At 40.9% G+C, this 26602-nt stretch overlaps 1 protein-coding gene across 27 annotated transcripts in view; it reads left to right on the top strand.

Moving 5' to 3' along the window:
* The window catches only part of NRXN1 (neurexin 1), a 680000-nt gene that overhangs the window by 380397 nt on the left and 273001 nt on the right, over positions 1 to 26602 (top strand). For 3 of the 27 annotated variants that reach the window (XM_061475300.1, XM_061475298.1, XM_061475297.1), the window contains exon 1: positions 23547 to 24662. The exons of 23 other annotated variants lie outside the window; for them this stretch is intronic. In XM_061475300.1, the coding sequence (XP_061331284.1) occupies positions 24437 to 24662 (226 nt within the window). In that variant the 5' untranslated portion in view covers positions 23547 to 24436. Of the gene's footprint in view, positions 1 to 23546; positions 24663 to 26602 lie in introns of those variants that run through there. One more of the 27 variants, XM_061475299.1, reaches the window with a different exon arrangement.

Raw genomic sequence — 26602 nt, 5'->3', positions numbered from 1 at the left:
TAATAGCAAATCTGTTGTCGAAGCAATTTCTTTGGTTGTCCATCTCTCAGTTGCGCAGAAGGGTAGTGTTTAGTACAACGAAATCAATTAAGCAGGAGAGAAAACTGTAGTTTTGCAAATGACTACCAATTGCTCTGGTTTCTTTCTAAGTTATGGGGTCTGCCAGATTCCTTTGAAACTCCTTTTGGAAGCTTATTGGGCAAAATCAAGACCCAGTAATTTATAATCCAACTAACCATCATTTCTTAAGTTCAAATAGTGCCAGACCCTAAAAGAAAACATTGGATTTATCTTTTTTTTAACTTACTTGCCTTTCCCATTTATCAGGCTTTCGTTGCCAAGTTGACAAAGTTCCAAGGGTAACCTGGGATATTTCTTGTGAGCATTCAGACCAGAAGCAACTTTTAACTAAGCACTGGAAACCACACAGAAAATACCGTCATCAATTGTGGCAATTTAGCTATGGCATGTATTTTTGATTCTTTTTATATTGAGTTGTTCCAGACCTTTTAAGGTATTCTGATGGTGTGCAGACAAAATGATCCTCTTTAATATTCTTGAGATTATCTTCTAATCTTAGTTATCCAGATCCCAAATAATTTCCCTTCTGTTATCTTTTGCTATTACCGAGCAATCCATCAAGGTTTGAAGCTCCCAAACCCCACTTTTCAGTGGCCTTGCTTTGCATGTGGATGTGCCATACACCTCCCAAACTCAATATCTCTTTTTAAGCTGGCTGAGTTTTCAACTTGTCCATTCAATTTTATCTTGTTTTTAGGCTTCTGCACAGCAGGCTGCTCCCTGGATCAAACCGTTGTACAACATGCATTAGGCAATATTAAGGCTAGTCAATTAAGTACTACTTCTGCTGAATAGAAAAGGATCTCCTTTATCATTACACTCCACCAGCTTTCTAATCCTTTCAAGCAATGAGTCTGATGATTATTTTACATTTGAACTGTACTTGTAAAAATGCACTGTTCTTCCTCAGCCTTGCTACATGCCTTATTTTTATATTGAGTTCTTCACTGTCACTTGCTGTGTACTGTCAGAGAGAAGAATGTCACCAACACTGAGAGGAATATGTGAGCAGCAGCCAGTTCCTCTAGTAACTCTTAGCAGATATATATGCCAGTGTTAGGAAAATGGTTGCAAATTAGTGGTAGTCTTCAGAGTAAGGAAGGCTTTTCTTCTTTTTAGAGGAAACAAAGTCTTCATATTTTTAAGTTTGTAGAGATAGATACGGAGAAAACAATTTCCAAGAGACGGCAAAACAAAGAATTAAGAGAATTGTTATGGTGTGTGCATGCCTCTGGTCTGGAGAACTAGTAGATTGATCAGGATTGCCAAAGGAATGGCTGATTAAGTTGTTATTGGCGGTGGTGTTTTGGGTTTGGTTTTTTTTTATGATAAGTTTGATTTCTAGATAAGTTGGTAAGTTCTACGTGAGGAAAAAGTTTTTTACAATGAGGGTTGTAAAACCCTGGCACAGGTTGCCCAGGGAGGTGGGGGAGCCCCATCCCAGGGAACATTCAAGCCCAGGCTGGATGTGGTTCTGAGCAGCCTGATGTAGTTGAAGATGTCCCTGCTCATTGCAGGGGGTTGGACTAAATGTGCTTTGAAGGTCCCTTCCAACCCAAATTATTTTATGATTCTGGGATAGAGTTATAGAGTTTCACACCAATACTTTCTGATCAGTAACTACTTCTGCTCAGAGCTTGAATCCCGGTATTTTGCAATCAGCTCCAGGGGGAGCACTAAGCTTCTGGTCTTAGGCACTTACCCAATATCCCCAGGAAACCAAAGCTCAGGCTCTGGAACTCAGGTCTTAATTACACAAGATACTTCTATAGGCAAACTCAAGGTATGTCAAGGAATATTTTAGACTTGAAAAAGCAAATTAAGCTATCTGAATAGACACGGTTTCAGATCCCTTCAGTGCACTTTGCATTAATCCATTCTAATTCTCTAGCCTATCCCGAAGGCTCTCTGATGTATTCTGGGATGTCATGGGCTTTGCTGTGTTTCTGTGCTTGTATCTGCAGTTTTTTTTACTACTGTCATGTGCTTTCAAACTTTCTGCCATTGCCTTACTCCAAGTTACTACTGAAAGGTGATTCTGATGAAAAGCAAAAAAGGGAAAGTACCAGCTCATGTGCTGAGATGAGATATTTAATTACCAGTTCTTTCAACTTTGGATATTGCAGTTAAGGAACCCTTATTTTAAAAAAAGAACAAAACTACCTAATATTAAAAATAAAGTCAACATAAAAATAGGTTGGTGGTGACTAGCGTGGGTCTGTGCTTGAATGGAATCAATGCAGGTATTGTACAACAACATCTGATGTAAGCTTAATGAACCTTTTCCAGGTACATTCCAGCTATATCCTTCATGAACACAAAGGAAACTCCACAGTGGTTAATGTGAATAATGGCATGAAATGATAAAAATACTCATGTTTTCTAAAGTTTTAGTGATATAATTTTTGATGTCTTTGCTTCCTATAGTGTTTTAGTGCTTAATTGTGGGAGGATTTATGCACAGTATGTGTTGACTAGTACTATTTTTATGCAGAAGAATAATACAATTATCTTCTTGCTTTGATCTTTTCTCTCTACTCCCTTAGTAATTTTCTGGTTTTGTTTACAGCAGTATAATCAAAACCAGTAAGGGTGGTGGGGTTTATTTGTTTGCTTGGTTTTGGTTTATTTCATAGTTTTACACCCTATCTTACTTACCTAGTTCTTTATTCTGAACTTATGGTCACCACTGTTCTGCATTGTGAGATATGCAACATCATCATTAGGATATATCTAAGCAAAGAGAGAAAAAGTAATAGAATTTGATAGGAACATATAAAGCAAGGGGACAGGAGGAGAACAATGTCTCACACACTGGAGTATTACATATATTGTGCAATAACCACAAAATATGCAATATATTGTATGCAGCCTGCTTTCAAAATAGTGGGTCTGTTTATGTGAAAAAAAGAACATGTTTTAACCCCATAGAAATTCCTTTACAGGCATGTTCTTAGTTTTTTAATTTCATTGATTGGAATTTAAATGTGTTATACAAGAACAAATCTTTTTATAGATACTGCGGCAGATGGCCAAACACCATGCTTACCTACAATTATATCCCAAATTAGTGTGGATGGTTATATCATCGAAGACAATAAAGGAACAAATGTTCACAAGCAGATCTGAACCATCAAAGGCCTAACCTACCCTGCAGAAATCCAGTGGCCAAGTAAAGTCTAGAACCTACACCGACAGCTCCCAAATACTTAAATTGAAGAGAGGGGTTAGAGTTTCTCCCAGCTGCAACAATTCTTTAGTTTGTGTAAGTGAGTTTAAATCACATCAGCTGAAATCATAGACTCATAGAATAGTTGGAAAGGACCTTAAGATCATCAAGTTCCACCCCCCCTGCAGTGGGCAGGGACACCACACATTAAACCGTATCACCCAAGGCCTCGTCCAACCAGGTCTTGAACAATGCCAGGGATGGAGCACTGTAATGTAATACTGATGTTTTAAATCACAGCTTTTAAAAACCTTAATTTTAAAACAGTGTTTTGAAAACCTTGAAAGTACAACAAAACCTAAAATTGTAAAATACTGCTTGTTTTAATTGAGTAGGAAAAATTGTTTTAGATAAACCCCAATGACCGTTTCTTTTGAGTCTGGAAAAAAAAGGCAGGAAATCAATTATTTATTCAGTTCTCTTTGCAGTGACAGGAAATAGCCCTAACTTCCATCTGGCAAAATACAAAGGTGGTTTCTTTAGCTAAGAGATAGTTCATGATAGTCGTCCTCACGGATGGTCGGGGTACGCAGTGCTGGCCTTGTAGTGGGGTACTTACTTAGTCAAACTAGGACTTAATAATACCTAAGCATCTGCCTGTGGAGAAAGTGTAATAGAAGGTTGATGCAGCAGCCGTCATCTTCTTTCAAGTAATTCCTCTCAAGGTTGTTACAGGTTGGTTAGCTGATAAAAGGATGCCTTTGCATTTCACCTCTGACATAGCCTGAATCAAATGGTGCAATGTGTGTTTTGGTATCTTGTAGTGTAGACAGATAAAAGTGTTCCTCAGTATATTTTCCTTTCAACACAAGTGATGCGGCTTTCATTGTTTCTGTAAAACAAATCACACTCTATCTTGAAACCCTAATTCATATCAGTGAAGATTAGACTTGACCCATTGTTTTGGCTTTTTAGGCACTTGCCTTTGTATTTATTGTCTGCCAAGTTTTCCAGAGTGGTCTATTCAGTAACATCTCCCTGAAGTGACTGGTTACGATTAGTCTGTGTGTATCTGAGTTGGAGGGTGTGGAAAACAAGAGCAATACTTCCATATTACCTTTTAAACCAAGCACAAATATAAGAAATTGTTAACTGTTTCATATTTTTCTTTGTCTCTATTCATCATAATTCCCTCACTAACATGATTTGTTTGAGATTTATTGTTCACAGTTGATATTTGATAAAATATATTACAATACAAACTTACTGATTCCTTTATTCAAACCCTCCTTGGAATTCATAATGGTTTTGGCTGGTTTGCAATTATTTGAAGATTTTAAAATACCATGAAAATCAACAGGACTGCTTTGAAAAATGCCATTAGGAAAAAAAAAAAATGCCCTTTAAAGAGAGCTGTTGTTTATTATTTGTTCGTGCTGTTTGTATAATTTTAGCCTTCAGCATCACTGAGTTACAGGTGAACCTCACTTCCAGTTTTGCTATTGTTTGTTTTTTTTTTGCAATGTGTGCTGCATTTGCTTACAAAAAGGTAATAGAGGGGAGGGAAGATCTTTTTCTCTACTTCACTTTGTAGTGGAATAACCAAGATGCCAGTACTAGTGCTCACCAGTATGGACCACATTCCAGCTTAATTCTGTATGCATGTTTGCCAGTGTCGTTATCATCAGTGCTAGTGTCACTGGGTGTGTATGACAATTAGAATGGGAGTGTGTACAAGAAAGGCACTGTATGGCAAATGAGCCCATCTTGACAAATGTAGACCATCACAAAAAAAAAGCATTTCTGACAATGGCCTAATGGGATGAATCAGGAACACGATTTTTGAGTGCAGATGTTCTTAAAGGATGGTCCGACCTACTAGGCTTGAAATGGCAACTCCAGCCCAAATCATCTCTACTCAAAAGTTGAGCAAACCACTGAGAAACATCAGATGGGAATGCCCATCAATATCTCTTCCCCCAAAACCTGGCTGAGAAGTGCTGCACAGTTACTTCTCCCTCTTTACTGGCTGGCATGCTTCCATCTTGCATCCACAAACTGCTAGCACATGGAGGTGGTAGAAAGCAGAAGTTGATAGTTATTTTTGTTCCCTGTGCAATCCTTCAGAACTTATTCCAAATACCTTGTATTCATGAAGCAGGAGAGAAGAGCACGGCTTTGCTAATAGCATGACACTGCTGAATTCAGCAGCGAAAGCTTTATGGAACATAAACCAAGTTAGTGAATCTGTGATCATGATTACGTGAGCACTGGACTTACTGTTGGCTTCTTAATAGCCTACAATGATTTATTGCTCACATCAGATTGCTCTGTGATAATAAAATATCAAATGTGTCTGTTAGAAAGGTTTTTAACGCAATCTGTAAGGCCAGGTCACTTGCCAGGGGGATCCATGTTCAAGTGTGAATTTCAGGCTGTAGTCCCCAAATGGTTTGCTATGATTTCTAAACCTGTCAAACAACTTGGATTGATTTCTCATTTCCAAATGAAAAGTAGAATGCTTTCCTGTTGTTTTGGCTAAGACTAGAGGGTGCCCCAGGCTGGGGGTTTGGAACCAGGTGATCTTTTCGGTCCTTTCCAACCCAAACCATTCTGTGATTCTTGTCTATTCTAGCTGCATTTCACACCACTACATTTTCAGACCTAATTTGAATATGTGGTCAAAGAGAAACTTACTTAGGACACTGAACATAAAAATAAGAACCTTAAAAACAATGCTACTGTGTGAATAATGGTGGGATTCCCTCTAATTCGGATTGCATCTAAGTAGTGAACTTGGTAGCATTCTCATCATCTGTGGATCAGATCATATCTCTCTTAGGATGACATCTTTAATCTTTGGGGTGCACCAGTCGTGCCCGTGCCTTGGTTACTGTGGCCAGGGAAGTTGAGTCCATAGACCTCAGTGGAACCATCAAGCCCTTCAGACTGCCTCCTGAGTGTCCTTGTATGTGTTTCCATACTTGGAGGAAGAGAAACTTGGAAAGGTTGTTGCTGAAAGACAGCCTGGTCATGCTGCTTCCAGCCTGTTGAAGTACAGCTCAGTTTATCTTGTTTTACAAGTAGGTGGGTATTTTGTCGTGGCATGACTGTCTGCCTTTCAATTCAAGTGACATTGTATTAGTCTTGAAAGCCAAAAGAACCTTTCTCTTTGGGATATTATCTGCATGGTATTAGTATTAGATAAAACTGGATTAGGGTGAGCGTTTCTCTTATTTTTCTGCATTTGCCTTTCTGCAGAAAGACACCCTGTCTGTTTTGAGTAGAATGCAGAGATTGTTTCCTGCATTAACACGCATACTTAATACTTACCAAAATGGGCTTTGTGCTTGTACTTTGTTAACAACCAGTGGCTCCTCAATTATAAACTTACTGCTGTTGAAATCACTGTGTGTATGTTGACTTGCATCAGTTGAACATCTGTCTTATGTATATTTTAGTCTTAATTACTAAAATTCTTACTGTAGCTGTGACTTGAGCTCCTTTTCTTAATCCTGTGATCTGGAAATACTAACTTCCTATTAACCTCACTTAATTTGGACTGCATTTCCACCTAGCTGAAATGGGGATAATCGTTTCACTTTTAGGATAAGTAAAGTTTATTAACTGGGGTTTGCATGGCAAAAAGCAGCATAGCAATAGGAAATACTCAAACCCACTTAAAATTCAAGGAACTATTATGTCACTGAAGAACATAAAGATGTAATTTAGGGACCATATGTTACAAAAGTATACATGTCATTCTCCATGGAGGATTATGGAATTGTATCAGTAGATGGAATAATTGTGTGATTTATACTACTTCACATTGTAAATGACTGAGAAGTTCCTGAAATCAAAGCTTAGGAAACTTTAAAAACAGAGAGTGAAGATGAGAAACATATTGATGCAATTACGAGTCCTGTCAACAGTTCAGATCTGCTCCCAACATTATTACCTGTAAAGCATTCTAAGATGAAAAAAAGAAAAAGACATTGCTCATGGACTGTTCTGAAAATACAACTTCATAGTGTTAATCATGCAGTAGTAGCTCTGGATACTTACGAAGTATTATAGGTGTTTCAGAAAGCTGCAGTAAAGTATGGATTTAGTAAAGGAGATGATCCTAAGTCTTCCATTATTATTTAGCTTACAAGTCTTTATAAAAATGGCTGGCTTTTTTATTTTTTTTTTCATTTAGTAAACTACTAATGCATATGAAATTCCTTCAATATTTATTGCCTTAATCAGGAAAGCATATGAGCAGCAGCTTGGGAACTGTTGACAACCTCTGAAATGTAGCAAATGATAAAGAACTCCAAATTTAGAGTCTTTCTTTGTCTCTCTCACATGCATGCAAGTGAGTACATAAACACACCCCCACAACTCACACTCTTTTGTCCTTCTCGGTTCATTTCCCCATGCTTTGTTTTATGGCCGTTGTGATCTGCCCGGCAGCCAGTGTTCACCATGCAGGCTAGATGAATTCTCAGGCAGAGAAGGCTTTTTTTGATAGGAGGATAAGCATGTGTTGTTATTTTGGAGGTTTTGTTGAGTTTTGTGGGTTTTTTTAATTATTATTATTTAAAATGTAATCTTCTTGTAACTTTATTTGCAGAGAAAAGCAATCCATAATGATATTCTGTTGAAACAAGTGGTGCTTGACTGGCTGGAAACCAGAAGGAAAATAATGACATAAAAATTGTCCTTGTTCAGGAGCAAAGATTATACATAATTGGACAGTTACGAATCAATGAAACTGTAAACTTCATACATCTTGGCAAAAAGTCAACCTTCCATGTGTAAGGAACCAGGGTCAAAACACATCTAGAATAAAGTAATGTCTTTAACTTTGTGTGCTCTTGGCTGGAACAAGATAACTTTGATCTCTCAATTTGAAATGTATTCCATTTCAGTCCTGGAGCTTCCCTGAAGTACAATGGGGAAAGCTTCACTTTTAACGAAAACTAGCACTATATTTAAACATCTATGTCATAAGTATATTAAGAGAATAAATAATTGTGAGCTACCAGATTTGCTATCATGTATTCTGCAGTCACTTGAGTCCATTGGTAGAATTACAATCTGGTAAGTAAATGATTTTATTTTGCATTATATTACAGATTTCTGTTTCTGGATCCTTCTGTACTGCTTTTATTCTCTGGTTCTACTTTCTACACATCCCTTCAATACCCCTCCAGTATTTCCTAGACCTTGTGATGGCATCCTATTGGATAGGGTTTTCACATTCCTCTTGTGATGTGATTTTTGAATATGATGGATATGGCATTGCAGCTGTGAATTTGATTAGATAATAATGAGGTTTATTATTCTCCAACTGTCTTCACTGTTTTAATCACAGTTCTTGTATTATTTAGATGCTTTATATTTTCTCGATGTACTACCCTGCTGAAGTACCTGGAATAGAACCATAAACTGAGATTAATTGGTTTTAAATCTGTATTTAGAAAATTGTAGAAAAGTACTATGAAGCAGGAAGATAATGTGAAAGGTGTCAGAAAAGACTGTCATGCTTGAGAACTGTATTTTGAGGTTATTCTTTTTGGATGGAAAAGCAGTGCATGAGAGAGCTACAACAGATTTATTTTTACATTGTGGGGATTCAGTTATAATATGGATCAAAGGAAACAATTTCTTTGAAGAACAGTGGGCAGGGAATTACTGTCAAGAGTGTGTCCTGCTGCAAAGAAATTCAATAGTCATGATGATCTCTAATGAATTTAATAAATGAGGGACAAATCACAAGGTACTTTCCATGCTAGCAAAAAGGCAATCTTCTCCAAAGAGGGATGTTAAGCAGCATCTTAGTTAGGGAACTAAGCATCAAGTTAAGGAACTTGCTCTGAACATGGTCTCTCACTCTTCACATCAGTGCAACTTACCAGGGAAAGAAAGGAGAAATTAGGGATGTTGGGAGACTTGTCAGGGGTGTAACAGACAGAGATCTACAGAGAAACAACTTGAGGAAGGAACAGGGAATTTCTGCTCCTTTCTATCCTCAGTAACAATAGATTGTAACACCTTCTCCTGTGTTGAGACTGCAGTTTTCTCCCTCACAGCTCTTGCAAGTAAATTTTACTCAAGCTTTAATTTGAAAAACATTAAAGCTAAGTTCCTTTCAGTCATGTTTCAGTTCACTTTTGAAAGTTTCATGCACAGTTGTCCAAATCTGTTCACTGGGTGTTTCTTCATTTAGTACGTTTTCAAATAGGACACCATAGTATCCAACTATCTGAACTATCGGGGGTAAACTATAGAGAAAATAATCATTTACAGCATGATGTTGAGAGTATTGTTCAATAAAATACTATGATTCAGTAGAGAATTAAGAAGATTTTAAACTGGCAGTTTTCTTAAATAGAAAGATTGAAGGTTAAATCCCATGAAAATGGACAATTTAATGAATATATTGTTGAGCACACTGAGTCCAGGAGTTTGGCAGTGTTTGGATCCCATATGCGTTACAGGTAAATAATGTTGTCCAGCCTAATCAGGACAGTTTTTGTCAGTGTTAAAAGCTGGTAAATACACACGCACACACACAGAGATAGATGTATGTGTGAACATCAGCTAGAAGTTCATGTATCACAGGTTGTTCTTCTAAATCCAAAAGTGAATGATGCATGTTCTTTTCTACTCATCTAAAATCTTTGTGCTTGATGGATTTTCTTCTTCAATTCGTTTGGGGTTGTTTTGTGATCTAGAAGAAGAATTTAAGGTGAAGTGATATTTGCTTTCTTATTTATTTGTTTGCTCTTGGCCTAGATAAGGTGGCTTATTCTCATCTTTGTTTTCTAAGAAATGCTTCAAACAAATAGACTTGGCATTTCTAGTAACATCACATATGGGGCAAAAGAGGTTTTTGATAAGAAGTTTACTCCTACTTATTTCAGCACCAACTCCAGGCAAGGGGAAGCCTAGAGGAGAATATTTTCGTTCCTGCAGTTCAGCAATTTCCAGCACAAATGATTGCATACAGGACTCCTATTCATAGAAATATAAAAATTAAAGGGACTGAAGGACATCATCCCACTCCTGAAAAGATAATCACTTACATTTGAGTAGTTCTAGAAAGAGTCGTGTCTATGCTGTTCTGAAATAATTCTTAACAGTAGAGACTCCACCATCTTCTTGGTGATCTTTCCCAGCATTTTCCTATCCTTACTGTTGAGAAGGTTTTCATAATATCTACCCTGAATCTTAATTGCTTCAATTTAGCACACTTCTTTTTGTCCTATCCATCATTGTTATTGAGAACAGGTTATTTCCTTCTTCTTTTGAAACAGCCTTTCATGTATTTGAAGGCTATTATCATGTTCCATCTCAGTTGTCTCCTCTGTAGCCTAATTCTTTCAAGCTTTATTGCAGCTCATGTTCTCTAGACTCTGGTCGTGTTGCTCTGCTCATATTTCTCTCAGTTGGCTCATGTCTTCTGGGAGTGTAATGTCCAAATTTGTACCTGGTATTCCTGCTGAGGCTTTATTAGTACTGAGCTGAAAGGAAGCATTACTTCATACTTTTGCAGGCTATACTTGTGTTTGTACGCTCCAATATGCTGTGAACAGATGCCGACTCATGGTGTCACCCTGAGCCACATTCAGGCATCAGGCTCACGCTAAAACTAGGCAGCTAAGGAGAAGTATTGCTCATTTTACCCTTCCACCTGTCTATTAGATAAATATGATCTATGTTTATTGAAGATTGATCAGCCAAAAAGGTGCGGAAAAAAGTCTTTGTCTTGAGGAAAAATACATTTGCTGTTTACCACAAGAAGATATCAGTGATCAATGTTTACTTATTTCAGAGTGCTTGATTCATTCCATTCACTAACCACTGGGAATGCAGTACCCTCTCTTATCAGGAGAGAAATCATGCATTGCAGATTTATGGCCAGGTTTGTGTTCGTGCTCTGGATTTTCTTAGTCCTTGTGTTTATAGTCAGCTAGGTCTGAAAATATCCTAATGAGGTTTATGCTGTGGCTAAACATTGATGAAATATCTGCTGATCTCATCAGTGTGGCCAAAACCCTCACTGGTGCAGCAAGTTGTTCTTTTTCATATGAAGATATTAAATCAGAGATTCTAAATGAATTAACAATGTGTGAAGTGGTGTTTACCACCTGGGTCTGTACTGAGCAGTGACGCAGGGATTCCCTGCTGCTAGTCATATTTGCAACCAGCATTTTCCTGTAGCACTACTGGAAAGGAAAAAGCAAACTTCTTCAAATGTATAATTAAAATTTCCCTTCTGGAAAACTAATCTTGTGAATCTGCTTATTTCTGAGCTGCTTTAGTGGAAGAAAGCCTTTACTGTATTGCTTGCATGTTATAAATCTCCTTTGATGAAAAAAAATGAAAGAAGTGCAAACAATGATACATTTTCTAGACTGAAAAACTTTTTCATGTACTGAGTTGTATAATTAAAGCCCATCTAGACTAGGGAAGTTACTTTAGAAGTCTTTAAGGTTGTAAGCTATTTCCCCCTTCACAGTTCTGTATCTCTTTGGCAGTTAATTATATTGTATATAGATCCAGTGTTCTAGAGGAATTTCATAAGAAGCAAATGACTTATGGGATATACTGTATGTCTGTCTATATCTGGCTATGATTCTGTGACTCTATATCTAAAGGATATTTAATTTAATGGCATAAACATTGCTCTAAATCTCTTCTTGCATGAATGATAACTTGATCAGTTGTGTGAAGTGGGTGAGAATTAAAAATGGTTTCTGATTTATAGCTCATACAGATTTTATTGGAATGTGTTACCCCTAAGGTAGCATTCCAGGTCTTTTAGTGTGTGTAAATTCTATTCAGGTCAATGGGATGTTGGCTGAAAACATACAACTGGAAGGTATGTGGCAAAACAAGCCTATGCTGTAATTCATTAACCTTTTTTGTGATTGTAATTCTGGTGTAGAAGTTCCCTCTTAGAAACAGGAGGGCTGCTCATTGTCCCATACAAGTGCAAATACTGCTTTCTGCTACAGTGGGAAGGTAAGAAACAGGGATCCTGGCCCCAGGTTTTGTATTATGTGACTTTCCAGTTGACCTGATGCTGGTGGTGTGCCCTCATCTCTCACTGAGCTTCATCACTAATATTTTAAGTCTGGCAGCAGTGACTAATATTTAGGTTAGAACAATTATGTTTTCATTAAAGCTGGCTTACAGAAGCAAAGTAAATGGAAACAGAGGTTCTTAGTACCAAGTACTGTAAATTTATATCATAATATTTAATCTTCCTTTAGTACTTTTGTGGTCCTTGAACAGGAATTGAATGAAAACAAGGTGAAAGCTTCCAGGGCATTACTTAGAGATGGAATTTTATTGAGTAAAGTGCACTGATTCCAGCTGTAAGAATTAACTAATTTTAGGTTTAAAGGCAGTTCTGAAAAGAAAAGTATTTGAGAGAACACTTGTTCAGTCCCAACTAAAAAACAGTGACAAAGAAAAGGCATTTAGTTTTTTTTAAACCAAGACTACAAAAAAAAAAAAAAGATGAAAGGGAACATCATTTTCAGAATGAAATCACTTTAAAAAATGTGATTCTTTAAATTTTCAGTATGTGTTTCCTTTATATTTCACTATAAATAATCCAAGAGCTTTTCATGTTCCCAAATGGAAAGAAGAAAAGTTTCACTCTAAGTTTTTTCTCAGCTCCACTGCTGTCACTGCTTTATAAAGTACTTTGATATATCTGGATGAGAAGGACTACACTAGTACTGAGCTTTTTTTAAACAAAGCAGCCACAAATCAGTAGCATATACAGTCCCAGCTCCGCTAACACAACAGTTCTGCTGGAGGCAGGGCTATGCAGAAACTGTGATAATTCATTTATGTGATTGTCTTCCTCCAGTGTGTGGCATAATTCTGGTTAACATTATTGGCAGTACTTTGTGTGCATCAAAGGCAAAACAGCTCCAGGAACTGACATCCTGTTAAATGTGGAAGAGCTCTTACAGGCTAGTGTGGTTCAATATGGTGGGTTTTGAAAACTTCCTCAGGAAAACCGTGATCTTTTCTGGGCAGTAATGGTGAACTGTGTAACCACAGCCGGCCAGCAGTGCACCCATATTTTGTGTTGGAATTTATGAGGGTTTTAGCATGTGCAAAGATTGAAAGCGCAGCTTCAGACCATCATCCTTTTTAGGGCCCCATTCTTCTCATTTTACTCTTTAGAAACAAAATTAGATCCAAGGGTGTAATAGAAAGCCTTTAGCTTTCTAAGCCTTTAAAAATGTGTATGCATCATGTATTTTTCTTCTGAGTACATCTTTCATCGTGCACTGAAATAAATAGGTAAAATTAGGTTTTGATAGAACCATCAAGTTGCAGCTGAGAAGTCTTGCATTTTGCTTCCTGTTACAACCTGTTTGTTAAAAAATAAGTTGGTTGTGACTCTTAATTTTAATTATATAGCAGATGCCTCGTCTTAGCTAGGAATAACTTCAGTTTAATTCCTTAAAAACCAAAATGCAGGTATAAATTATATTATTTTCTGTTTCCAGTCTCTTGGTAGTTGCAGCTATTATTTGCACATATGCTAAGGAGAACAAGCTTTTTCTGTCAAACTGTCTTTACAGTGATAATGCTTTCCCATACAAGTTGTCCCATCAATGAGATATTTATAGGATTCCCATTTTTCAATGTATAAAAACTAAGGCAGGCCCATGCAGCTGTAATTATTATAAACATTGGCATTTACCATGAAGCGATCTCAAAGTGCTTTAAACACAATATTGTGTTTAAAATATATATATGTATATATTTAAACACAGTATTTAACAGTGTTCTTGGTAGAGCTTTATGGATACAGACTTGTAGGTGCAGAAGACTTAATCCTGCAATGCACTGTTTAATAGTGCTTGAAGATGAAAGCCTCTGAAACCTTCCCTCTGAAGGGTGTAAGGCTACCAAGCCTTACTCATGCAAATCAGCTTTATCCTTGTGACTGATAACATTGACCTAGCTTGTCAATTAGCTATTAAGGGACTAATGGTTTGTAGTGATTTGTCCCAGGTTGCACTTGAAAAGCTATGGCAGAGGCAGCTGTAGAGCTTCCATCTTTTCCATACTACCAAAGGGAAGTCAGTGTAGAATAATGTTTTAGATGAGGGTATGGCACATCACCTGATAGCCTAGCCATGTATCATTGCAGAAGTGTTTAATTTTACAGTGCTACTGAATGAGAGATGTGCACAGTGACACCAAAATGTAGGTAGATGTCTTCATTTGTATGCTTCACCAAAAGTCTGCATATTGTCTGTATTAGAATCCCCTATATTTGCCCTTAGGAGAAGAACAGAACCCATATATCACCAGACACTTCCCCTTGTTAATTATCTTTGGCTTCTGTAGGAGCTTTATTTTCCTTGCCCTATCAATAGGCCTGCTCAAAGAAGTACAACATAAAGGGGTTTATCTGTGTTATTGATTGAGTAGGAAGTGATGCGTTTGGGACTGCTGGAGCTTCTCTAGTGAGTATTTATTTAAATTGGGGAAAAAAAAATCAGTATGACTTTAAAAGAAAAACAAACTAGAACTTTCATTTAACATTACAAAAGAGGGCATTGCTTAATCCCTGAAGTAGGAAATTGCTTTTCTTCATGATCCATTGCTTTCATACTGTTTCTGGCTGCTGGTGCTGAAGGAAAGAAAAACTGTGTTCTCACTCTTGTTTTCACTGTTGTTTCGTGTTTTCTTATCCTCTACAAAAACTTGGCTGCTAATTTGTTGTTGAAATAAATCAAGGGTGGGGAGAGCCTGGCTATGAAAAGATCTCTTTGTCTCAAATGGGCATTTGCAGTTAGGGAAATGAAGCAAAACTTTAGGTGGGAAACTGAAAAAGGGAAATTAAGGATTTGAAATAGCATATCAAAGCTGAAGTGTATGTGATATTGCTGTTCTTTGAGATGCTGTTATGGGTTTATACCTAAATTCAGCAGCGTGTTCCCAGAAGAGGAATGTTGCTAAGGAGTGTTTTTCCCTGTATTCTGGTCTTGTACACATACAAAGAGAAAAGAAAATGACAATTAAAAGCAAAAGGCATAGCTGGCTGAAAATGGTGGTATCTTGTTTCACCTTGGTTAGAACTCATTCATTTTTGTTAAAAGCACCTATTGTTTTATTGCTTCTAATATGCGTTACCGAAATACAGTGTGTTACAGCTTAGGGCTGGAAAACACTAATGGACTGTGACTAAGGAATGATTATTTAACTTCAGAAGTTACAATATTTAGTTAATGATTCCCTGACATTGTCAGGACAGGTCGCAGATGCATTTTGAAGTAATTATAAGTTACCAGCAGTGGTCTATATTTTTCCCTTAGCAACTGCAGTAGAAGTTATGTTTTTTTTTTCTCCTATCAGTGGTGACTTCTGTTTCTTTTTTCAATCTGACTGCTTTTTATGTTGTGGGTTTTTTTTTTAATCTGTTTAGCCTTGCAAATCAAAATCAAAGGTTATGCTAGCAAAATAGCAATATGAAAATCATTGTGACAGTGAGGTTTTGATACTAGGATGTAACAGGAGAGATACATGTAGGTTTGATGTGAAGTTTTTGCTTGTGCTAGCTGTATGAAGAAGATGGCAAGACCACACCATATGCCCAATAAAAGCTTCATTAGAAAGGCATTAGTAGCTTAATCCAACTTACTCTGTGGTTTATTTTATTTAGAACGTAATAAGGTAGGTTCATTAGTTTGCAGACTTAATGTCTTCTACTGTACCTCAAAGCAACCAGTAGCAATTCCACTGAGACGCTGCAGATCTCACTAACACCTGTCAAGATAAACTCATGGCTCTCTGGGGGAATCACCTTGGCAACATAACTGAGGAAATCTGGGAAAAAAGTAAGTCTTTCACACACAAAAGTGTGTTACACAGTATAAACTTGATTAATGATTTTTCACATGCCTCCGAGGTCATAGATCTCTTTAAAGTAGAAAAAAAAAAAGCCAAATCAATCTCTGAAGAACAAATATTTTGGAATGTACAATGCTGCGTTTGAAATGTATTTTAAAGAACTTGACGGATGGAGAATAATTATGCAATTTGAATTGAGCCTCAGAAAGGCTGTCTGAGATCAGCAGTTGAGCCTCCATCCCCCTAGGACTAATATATTAGATTACAAGGATTATTGTAGTGGCAGTATTTGTGCCACAACATTTAAGATTATATCAGTGTTTCCATTTTAAATCTGTATGTTCAGATGTTCATAACTCAACTATACAGAGTGTGCTTAGCACTACAAACAAATACAGCTTCTGCACAATGGTGACACTTTTTCTGGGGAATAAAGAAGAAGGGGAAAGAAAGAAGTTTAAAGCTAAATAAGTATTTGGACATTTTACAGTTATGAATGCCAAAAGTTAATGCTGTCTTCTTACAACTCTTGCTTTTTAAATTCGGTTATTTCTACAGCTGACTTTTAACAGTGCCGCTGTCTGCAGTCTAAAGCACTGTATTGAACTAGGAGAGTGGATAGAATAGTAGCAGGCTGGACCTTACCCCTTTCTTTGCCTTCTTCAATAATGTTGTGGGACCAGTGTGCTCAGGGAAGGCAGGAGGTGGAGCTCCACCATCCATCTTCTTCTCCACGAAGGCCAGGAAGGGAGTGAGGTGATGATCATGAATCATAATGAGTGACATCTTAGAAATCCTGTCAGGAGAACCTGCTAAAAAATGCACTCCTAACCATAACTTACTCTAAGCCCTTCACAAATACCATTTAGGGCTCTCAGGGCTATCAGAGGGCTTCCCACAAAAAAAAAAGGCAATCAGTTTTGCCTTGCAAGGTCTTTAAACTCAATTTCCCCATTTTAGGGCCGTTGCACTTCGAGTCTAGTGTGAGCTTGGCCTTGACATGGCATTTAATATCTCAGGTATTATGTATGGTAAACAAGAACGAGAGCTGCAAACAACACCATACATAGACTTTTCCTATTTTTGGAGGCCTTTATCAACAAATACACTTTGCATGTATTTCAGATGCTTGTACTGGATACAAAGGAGCACAACGCTGGGTTCTGTTATTGGCATCCATCACTGATCAAACTTCTTGATGACTAATTTGCAACCTATTTTTGTGGTTGTTTTTTTTTTGTCCCTAGCTGGAGTATTTGCTGAGGAGTTCAAATTAGTATCATTGAAGCTCTAGTCAGGGATCTGCCTTCTCTGCGGCAATGCAGTGCCAATTCCTGCAGCAGCACTGGTAGGAATCAGACTTTTGCAGGTTCTGCAGCAGTCTAATTGCCCATAGAATTAACTGCTCATGCAGTAGTCCAGAACGAGGATGGGCACAGCATGCCCTGCTTGATACGGGACTACAAATCTCTTAAATGTCTCCACATATATACATGTGGATTTGGTCTTAATTCCCATGGCTTTATACTGGAATGGAAGGGGGAACCTACACAGAAGCATTAGCACCTTCTGTGCAAAGTTAGACCCAAAATAAACAAAAAAAAAGGGGGGGGGGGGGCGGGGAGGAAAATATGAAATAAAGTGGCATTGCAGCACTGGTAGCCAGCAGAAGACAGCCCCCAGGGGAGTATGATCCATCCTCCTCAAGGCAGGTCAAACCAGGGCTAATGTAACTAATGGTAGATGGACTTGGCAAAGTGCCCTGAAGAATGATGGACCCACCAGGGCCATCTCAGACTAAGAGGGAACTTCCTTTCAGAGTCAGAATTCCCTGTTGGAAAATATTTTCCTACTAACTCCTTCTATTCTAAATTGAAGGGATCTGCCTTATGTGCTGGTTTTCAGTGAAATGAAAAAATAAATATCAGCTTGCTTTTGACAGCAAGAGATAGAGAGGAAGAGATTGTTTCTGTCTTTGTGCATGCAGAGTCAAGAAACAGTTATTATGAAAATTTAAGGCAATTTGAATGGAGAGTTTTATGGACAGAGAGATTTAGCAACTGTACGAGGTTTTATTTTGAACTATACCTATAGAGAGAATAGCTGCACTAGAGAGATAGCAGCCTAAGTATTTCCAATGTAAACTTTTTTTTTCCATGATCACAAAAAATTAGAATTACTATGTATTTTTTGACTGCACAAAAACTTCATCTATCTCTGATATAATTGTATTTTTTACCTTCTGAGTATTTCACAGCCACTGGCTTGCTTTCTAAAGGGTTTCTGTCCTAGGTTATATCGGGTTAGGACACAAACTGGCCACAGTTATACATGGATAACAGGCCTTGGTTCAGTATCTTGTAATTCATTGGCTTCTGAAAGAAACATCCTCTGCTATTTTAAAGAGGAAAATTAACACCTCCAGTGTTAGCAGACATTGAAATGTCTGAAAATCAGACACTTCTAGGTTTGGGACATCCTGCGTACAGGTCTGTAAATTCATCAGAGTTTATAGTGGTAAGTGAAACATTAGCTTGAATGTTTTCTTCTCTAAACCACTGTTTGTAGGATGGATAAACATAAATTCTGGCCTGCCTAACTGTAATCACAAAATGTCCACAGGTTTTCAAATGAAGTGAGATTCCATACCCAATAGCAGAAAAGAACTAATAGAAAAACACAGGAAGTGTGTTAAAGTGTGCATTTTTCTTCTGTGTTTGCTGAATAGCACTTGAGCTTTGGGAGTTTAAATGTGGCTGTTGCAACACTAGTTGCAAGATTTCATCTCTGGAGAGCAGAGGTGGCCAGAGAAGCCTGGTTGCGTAAGGCAGAGCTTAACCTAAAGGAGCCCTGAATTTAACTGACAGCTTCACCAACCCTGAGGCACGGTCTGCACTTGAGGTTTGCTGGTGTCACCAGAGTTGTTCATCTTAGCTAATACAGCTGTATTGACAAGAATCAGGGTGTAGAGAGATATGGTTGTCCCAGCAAGAAGTATCTGATTTTATCCAAGGAAATTATGTAAATTACACTCATGGAAGTGCTTTTTCTGTTTGTTTAAATCTTCTTTAGGGGCATTTGGTGTTATAGGACAATGGCAATAGAAGAATCATAGAAGACAGGGAAAGATGTGTTTTTACGACTCATGATATTCTTGCTCATAAACTTAGGAACTTGCTTGTATTGACAGAGTTCACTTGGTGGAAATAACTTGATTAAAAGTCACATTTACTACCAGTGTGACCTGCACAGGGTGTTAAATGGTGTTAAAAAAAAACATTAACTTCACTGAGCTAAGCTTCCAAAATAACAAAAACTACCCTGTGAACTCTGTTTTTATTTTCACACTTTATTTGCTATGCCTGCAGTGGGATATTTATTTGTTTCCACAAATTCTTGTTTATTGCACTCTTTTGGACCACTTCTTCCTTCAAGTGAAGCTTCACATACTGATGCCACAATGTTGATTGTGTTGGGGAATACATGATTTGGTGTCTTTGGGGATTCAAAACAGATTATTTCAAATTCAGCTAGTTCCTCAGCTAAGAGAGATTCATACTCACATGTTAGCAGGGGATAAAAAAAATCAAGCAGTCTACATAAGAAATACTGCTTGCCATTTGTTTTCGGAATTCTAGAATTCCAGGTTGGAAGGGACCTCAAGGATCATCTGATCCAACTTTTTCAGGCAAAGTGTGACCTAAACTAGATGTCCCATGTTTGCTTGCAGATGCTTTTAACTTTTAGTTTTCATTACAAGCTTAACTCTGGGTACTAAGACACCCAGTTAAGCTTTTTAAATAGAATCATGAAATCATAGAATTCTTGAGGTTGGAAAATACCTTTAAGATCACCAGGTTCAACTGTTAAGCTAGCACTGCCAAGTCTATACCATGTCCCGAAAGTGCCACATCTAAATGTCTTTTTAATACCCTCAAGAATAGTGATTCCAACACTTCCCTGGGCAGCCTATTCCAATGCCTGACAATCTTTTGGGGAATAAATTGTTCTTAGTATCCTGTCTAAACCTCCCCTGGTACAGCTTTTTTCAGCCATCTCTTCTTGCTCTGTTGCTTGGTACCTGGGAGAAGAGACAAGACACCCACATCTCTACAACCTCCTTTAAAATAAAACATTAAAAGACTGGAAGTATCTGACTACCAACATTTGCTTCAAATTGAAAAGAAGTGCTTGCTGTTGTTATAAAAACTGAGCAAGAGAGGATTTTATTTCCTGAAATTTCCTTCTTTTGCCTTCTTGTCCCCATCTGCCTTTCACTTGCTTTCATACACACTTGCTTCTTCACCTTCTTTTTTAGCTTCCTGGTATTCTTTCCACTTTAAGCCTTTTTATGATATTTTCTGCAGATTACTTCTTCCCGTTTCTCACCCGTGCATGGAATTAGATCACCTTTCCCCTCTCTGAAACTCAGATAGTCCTCTCCTGTTTGTCACTGTGGTTCAGAGTGCAGAGCCAGGAAAATGTCAAATGTTATTAAAATTAGAGCTAGTACATACCAGCTGCTGAGCACATTGGAGATCCAGAAAGGGATGCCTACAGAGGCAGGAGTCATCCTATTCCTGTTTTAAGCAGGTACTTACATAGCCTAAATAGCTTTTTGTGGAGATTGGCCTTTGTGTCTTCAACTCTTGGTTTGGCTACGCAGCAGCAAAATAATCTGTGAATTTAACAGTCCCTAAGTAGTGTTTAACATAATAATGTAACACCTAAAAATGACCCATTATAATCCATCTGATAAAAAAACTTCTCTAAGTAGTCTCCAAACACAGATTTAAACTCAAAACTTTAGTGGCAGTGATGTGTGTGCACTGCAGAAATAGTACACATTTAATAACACCAAGCACTTAAGCACCCTTTATATCTTCAGTAAAATATTAAATGAAGCACTTTTGAAGTACCTAAACATTTTATTCATTTGTCCTTGGTATTTAAGCACTAAGGCCTCCCTGATACAGTAGATGGCAGATGGAGCAAGAATTTAGATAAAGTGCTCATGCTACATACATACCCAACAACACAGAGAAGGACGCTGACACAAAGTTCTACTGAATCACGGAATCATAGAATAGTTTGAATTTGAAGGAACCTCAGTGCTCATCCAGTTCCAACCCCCTGCCATAGCAGGGACACCTTCCACTAAACCAGATTGCTCCAAGCCCCATCCAACTTTTCCTTGAACACTGCCAGGGATGGGGCAGCCACAGCTTCTCTGGGCAACCTGCGCCAATGCCTCAGCACCCTCAAAGTGAAGAATTTCTTTCTGATACCTAATATCAGTCTCCCCTCTGTCAGGTTATAGCCATTCCCCCTCGTCCAGTCCCTACGTGCCCTTGTCAAAAGCCTCTCTCCAGGTTTCTTGTCCACCCCGTTAGGCACTGGGAGCTGCTCTACGGTCTTCCTTGAGCCTTCTCCAGTCTGAACAAGCCCAGCTCTCTCAGCCTCTCTCCATAACAGAGGTGCTTCAGTCCTTGGAGCATCTCCATGGCCTTCTCTGGACTCACTCCAACAGCTCCACATCCCTCTTGTGTTGTTGCTGCCAGAGCTAAACACAGTACTCCAGGTGGCAATCCACACTGTCTTCAACCCAAGTAGGACAAACTGTGCCCAGGCTGAAAGGGAATTGTGTAAAGCCTCAGTTGCAAGGTTATAGGTAGCGGGAAACCTGGAATGGGGAGCCAGCTGTGCATTCCTCAGCACCCACGGGGATACTCTGACTAAAAGGCAGCAGGACACAGCTCCCATTGGAGGACTCAATGGGAGTGGGGCAGAACTTTGTCTAGACAGGACTTGCCAACTGCCACTGTATCCCAGCAACTGTGTTGCCAACTGTACCGTCACGCAGTTTGCAATACCAGCTTCCTGTTTCAAAGGAGTGATAACAGTTTTAAGTTGCTCATCTGTAGGATGTCTAGAATCATTAGGAACAGTCAGTTAACTACTGCCTGTTTCTAAAACGGCAGCAACATGTGAACAGTTTACAGAGAAACTAGTTCCAATGACTGACTGAAATACTTTGTGTCCCGAGTTGGATTGATAGAAAACGTGGTGGTATTTACGGAAGAGATTTCTAACACATCTGAGGTGCATGAACAGGAAATGTACATCAGGGGCTTTAATTTTAGGAGATCTGGTGAATCCAGGCTGACGTTTCTTTGAGATTTCTTTCATTTTTCCTTAACTCTGAAACTTAAAGAATTGATTGCGTTTTATGTTCTGAGAGGTGACAGCACGTGGCAGTTGCAAGCTGATAGTTTGGAAAATTGGGGTTTGTGACTTCCTTGAGAGGCTGCTAGAGGCAGGTTGGAAAAGGAAGTTGCTGTGACATCCTCAGGAGTTGCCTTTCCCCGGCGTGGTCCAGGGAAAGCCCAGCCCGCAGGACCATAACCAGGGTGCCGGGTAGTCCCCCTTCTCCGGGTTTGCATCCCGCAGGGGGATGCGCGATGGGGGGGGGGGTGGGGGTGTAATCCGCGTTGGGCTGAGCAGATCCGGGGCGAAAAGCCTTCCTGTTTCCTAAGCCTCCGCAGCTGAGTGAGGGTTGTGACTTCTCTTTCGCGGCCGCGTTAGGATTCCAAAGCGCCTCAGCGAATTGCTGTGGTTTTCGTTTAAATTAACGCGAAATGTATAAAGAAGGGGGGAAAAAAAGGGATTCTCACACCCACCGCTCGCCCTCTCCCTTTCACGCATCCGCACCCCGCACCCATGATCTCATGCTGCTGAAGGCATGGCACAAGATCTACGGCGGGCTGGAAACGGGGGAGGGAGAAGAGGAAGAGGAGGGAGGGCAGCGGAGCGGGGGGCCGGGATCGTCGCCCTCCCCCCGCACCGTACCTGGGGTGCGGTACTGCAGGGCTGCGCCTCCGGGGGTACGAGGGCATAGGACCCGCCGAGTGGGGAAACCGTTTTTCTTTTGAAACCGTCGCTTTTAAACAGTGACATCTCCCACCCTAGGCTGTGTGTGTGTGTGTGTGGGGAGGGGGCTGGAGCAACCCATCCCTCTGCTTTTGGGGCGAGGGCCCCGCTCCGGGGGGCAATGCGGGCGCAGCCCTGTAGATAGGGTTGGGGATGCTGTAGACCCAAACCCATCTTATTTCAGGCTAGAAACCGTGTGGGTTTTTTTGTGTTATTCAGCCCAGTCTGCTGTGGGCAGACGAGTAGTGCCGCGAAAAATAATAAAAAATATAAAAGGTAACTCTTTGTTAGGCGGCTGCTGGGAGCCGGTGCTCCGAGAGGCAGAGGGAAAACACCTGGCGGGCCAAGTTTAGCCCGATGACAACCCCCGAAATGGTTCTTTTTTTAGGGTGAAAGCGGGTTTTCGAAGCACGGGTACACCCAGAGGAGGGGACGCGCTGCCGCCGGAGCGGGGGGCGGGAAAGGGAAGGAACGGGGAGGGGGGGAGCGGCGCCGTGCTCCCGGCGGCAGCGGCGAGGCAGCGCGACCGTGCGGGAGCCGAACGGAGCCGCCTCCTCTGCTCGGGCTCGTCCTCCGCATCGCAGCCCCGGTTCGCTGCTGGGGGACTGCGGATTTGCATAGCCCAGCTCCTCCGTGTTTGGGGGGCTTTATTTTTAATTCATTTTTAATTTTATTATTATTTTTTTCCCCACCTACTCTCATCATTTCTCCCTGAAAGACATCCCCGGGTGTTACTGTCAATACTCAGAGCGCTGAGATTGCCGGAGCAGCGCGATTATTGTCTGGCGGCGTGTGTGTGAGTGCGAGTGAGTGTGAATGTGAGTGTGAATGTGAGTGTGTGCGCCGGGAGTGGGACCGCGGGGCAAGGGCTCGCCCGTTCGGAGATGAACGGAGGGACGAGCGGCGGCAGTTTGATTTCCCGGCGCTTTGCCGGCGCTGGCTGATGGAGCGGCACCCCTTCTCCTCTCCCGATATAGCAGACATGGGGCAGGACCGCCCGCGCTGTGGATTACCGAGGCTGGGGGAACGCTTGGCGCTCTCGTAGCCCTCGCAACTGTGGAGCGTTATTCCATGAGCACCGACCGCGGGAAAGGCTAAACTACCGGTTGTTGGAGCGCGGGGCTTCCCCCTTCTGCCACCACCTCTGAACTGCCTGGATCCTCTGCCGCTGGCTATGTCTCGGATTGTTTTGGGTAGAAGAAGACCTGGAGAAAAGGATCCTAGCCGGCTTTCCCAGCGGGAAGAGAGGGCTCGCCTGGTGCGGTGAGCCGCAGCCGGCGCCGTGCCCGTGTGTGCCAGTTCGCCTCTGCCCAAAGTTTTTCCTCCTTGGCGGCGGCTGCCGCTGCTCCCGAGGACGCCGAGTCCCGGAGGATGGGGATGCTCCTTAGGGGCAGCGCGGAGCCGGGGCCCGCCGGCAGCGGCAGCCGCTCGGCCCTGCTCTGGATAGTCCCGCTCACTCTCAGCGGCCTCCTCGGGGTGGCGCGGGGCGCCTCCAGCCTGGGCTCGCACCACATTCACCATTTCCACGGCAGCAGCAAGCATCATTCAGTGCCTATCGCGATCTACAGGTCACCGGCTTCCTTGCGAGGCGGACACGGTGGGTCCGGACGCCGCTCGGTACCTTGTGTGCGTCAAAGAGCTCAAGCCGGGGCTTCGGTCGAGGGGAGGAAGAGGAGCGCGGAGGGTGTGCGGGATGCGGGGCCGTCCCGCCGGCTCGGAGCGGGGCGGGCCGGGGTCCCGCGGGGTCGGTGGGTGCGGAGCGGAGGCTCTCCCGTTCCACGCTTCTGTGTGTAAAGCCCATCATGGAGGCGCCTCCGAGTGGCAGCGCCCTGGCAGCCCCTACCCCCGGCCGGAGTGGACCCCCTTAGGCGGGTGTCTGCGGGAGGCAGGGCAGGGCGGGGAGGGAGCTTGATGAGACGCGCGCTCCATCCCGTTCATTACCTTGGTCCAAAGTCGATGAACTAAAGCAAGGGTCAGATAATTAGACAGGAGGGGTCGGGGAAAGAGTTCGGGCGCTGAGAAGGCAAGGTGTTGCCCACCATAGTGGCCAGGAGAGGGACGAAGATGAAATTCTTCTCAGGTGCAGATACGTTTTGCTCAGGAATTGCAGTGCTCTGGTGCTTAGTTTCTGAAGTGACGGGAAGCTGCTTCAGTGCCCTTTACACAGCCCTGTTACAGTTCTTCTCCTCCTTTTTGCATGCATACTTGCAGGAGCCTGTACATAAATACATGCAAAATATGCATATGTTCAGCGTTACTGAAAGCTGTAACAGAAAGCAAAGCACCAGACTTTAGTTTAACGATTTTAAGCCTTCTTTTGTCTCTGAGGGAGGGAAAAAAAGATAAAGAACCCCCCTTGTTGGTCCCTGATTAGGTTGTACAGCTTCATTCTTCTTCATTTTCTCATCTCGCCTTGCTTCATTTGCACAATCATGCGATGTCATTTCCAAGCTTTGCAAAGTAGAAAACCAGATCTTGTGCTTAACCTTTGCGAGACGACCTAGTTGCAGGCACCAGGTAGTTTGGATTGATTGGATTTCTTTTTTTCCAGTGATTAGCAGTGCTAGCGTTAGTGGATAGGGTGGTATTGTTCACCTGGAAATTCCCACTGTGTGCTAAATAGCTTTCATACTCAACTGCTAGAAAAGGCAGAGGGCACAGAAATGGCTTTTTGTTGATTAAAAATAGGGAAGAATTAAATGTCTGGTCTAATTCCAAACAAAACAAACCTAACCCTCCCCAAAACCCCAAAGAGCCTGAGAAATCGAGGCCACCACTCTGTAGTGCACTGAGGTAGCCCAAGATTGAGAATGCTGCATGTTCTGTCCTGTATGCGCTTAAAGGGGAAAATGATGTATGTGTGTACACATCCATGTATATGCTTATTATTCAGTTTCTGCCAATATAAGAATATGCAAGCTAGTTGATTCTATGATTCTGTGATCATTTAGGGGCTTGCTATCAGCTTGAGGGAAGGCTCAAAGTACAAGGGGGAAAGAAACGTGATTGTAGAGGTACCCAGCTACAGTTCCTTAGGATGCATTTTAAAATCACCCCTTTGGCCAGTTTTTAAAATCATTATCTTGGACCCAGTTGAAGGGTGGTGGTGTAAAAAAGGCAGCTTTCTCAGGAGAAACGAGTCTTGCTGGAGAAAATGAAGTGGTGGAGTTGGCACATAAAGACTTGGTAGGGAAGCTTGGGAGCCTCTCCAGAAGTTAAGTAGCTGATTTGACAAAATGAAGGATGTTCCATGTCAAAAGAAGGCATTTTAGGATGTTTACTTGATAACTCTTAAGTGCTTTTGCTTCTCTGCCTTTCTCGGAAATTCTGTTATCTGACAGTGGTTTAAAACATCTAATTCCTGAATTCATTATTAGTTCTTCAGAGAGAGGTTCCCGTTTGCTTCTCTAAGCCTGACAGAAGCATTTCTGCTTCTGGCTGAGCAGGGTTGGACTCAGCTCCTGTGGAGCCTGTCACTGCTTGTCCAAGCATCATCAGTTGGAGGAATCTGGGTGATGGGTGGGGGATGCTTATTCC

This window comes from Pezoporus flaviventris, unplaced genomic scaffold (assembly GCF_033815535.1).
Source record: "Pezoporus flaviventris isolate CSIRO_AGI_PZ_B2104156 unplaced genomic scaffold, CSIRO_AGI_Pfla_v1 ptg000083l, whole genome shotgun sequence".
In the NCBI taxonomy this organism is placed as follows: Eukaryota; Metazoa; Chordata; class Aves; order Psittaciformes; family Psittacidae; genus Pezoporus; species Pezoporus flaviventris.
This window is presented reverse-complemented; position numbering and strand designations above follow the sequence as displayed.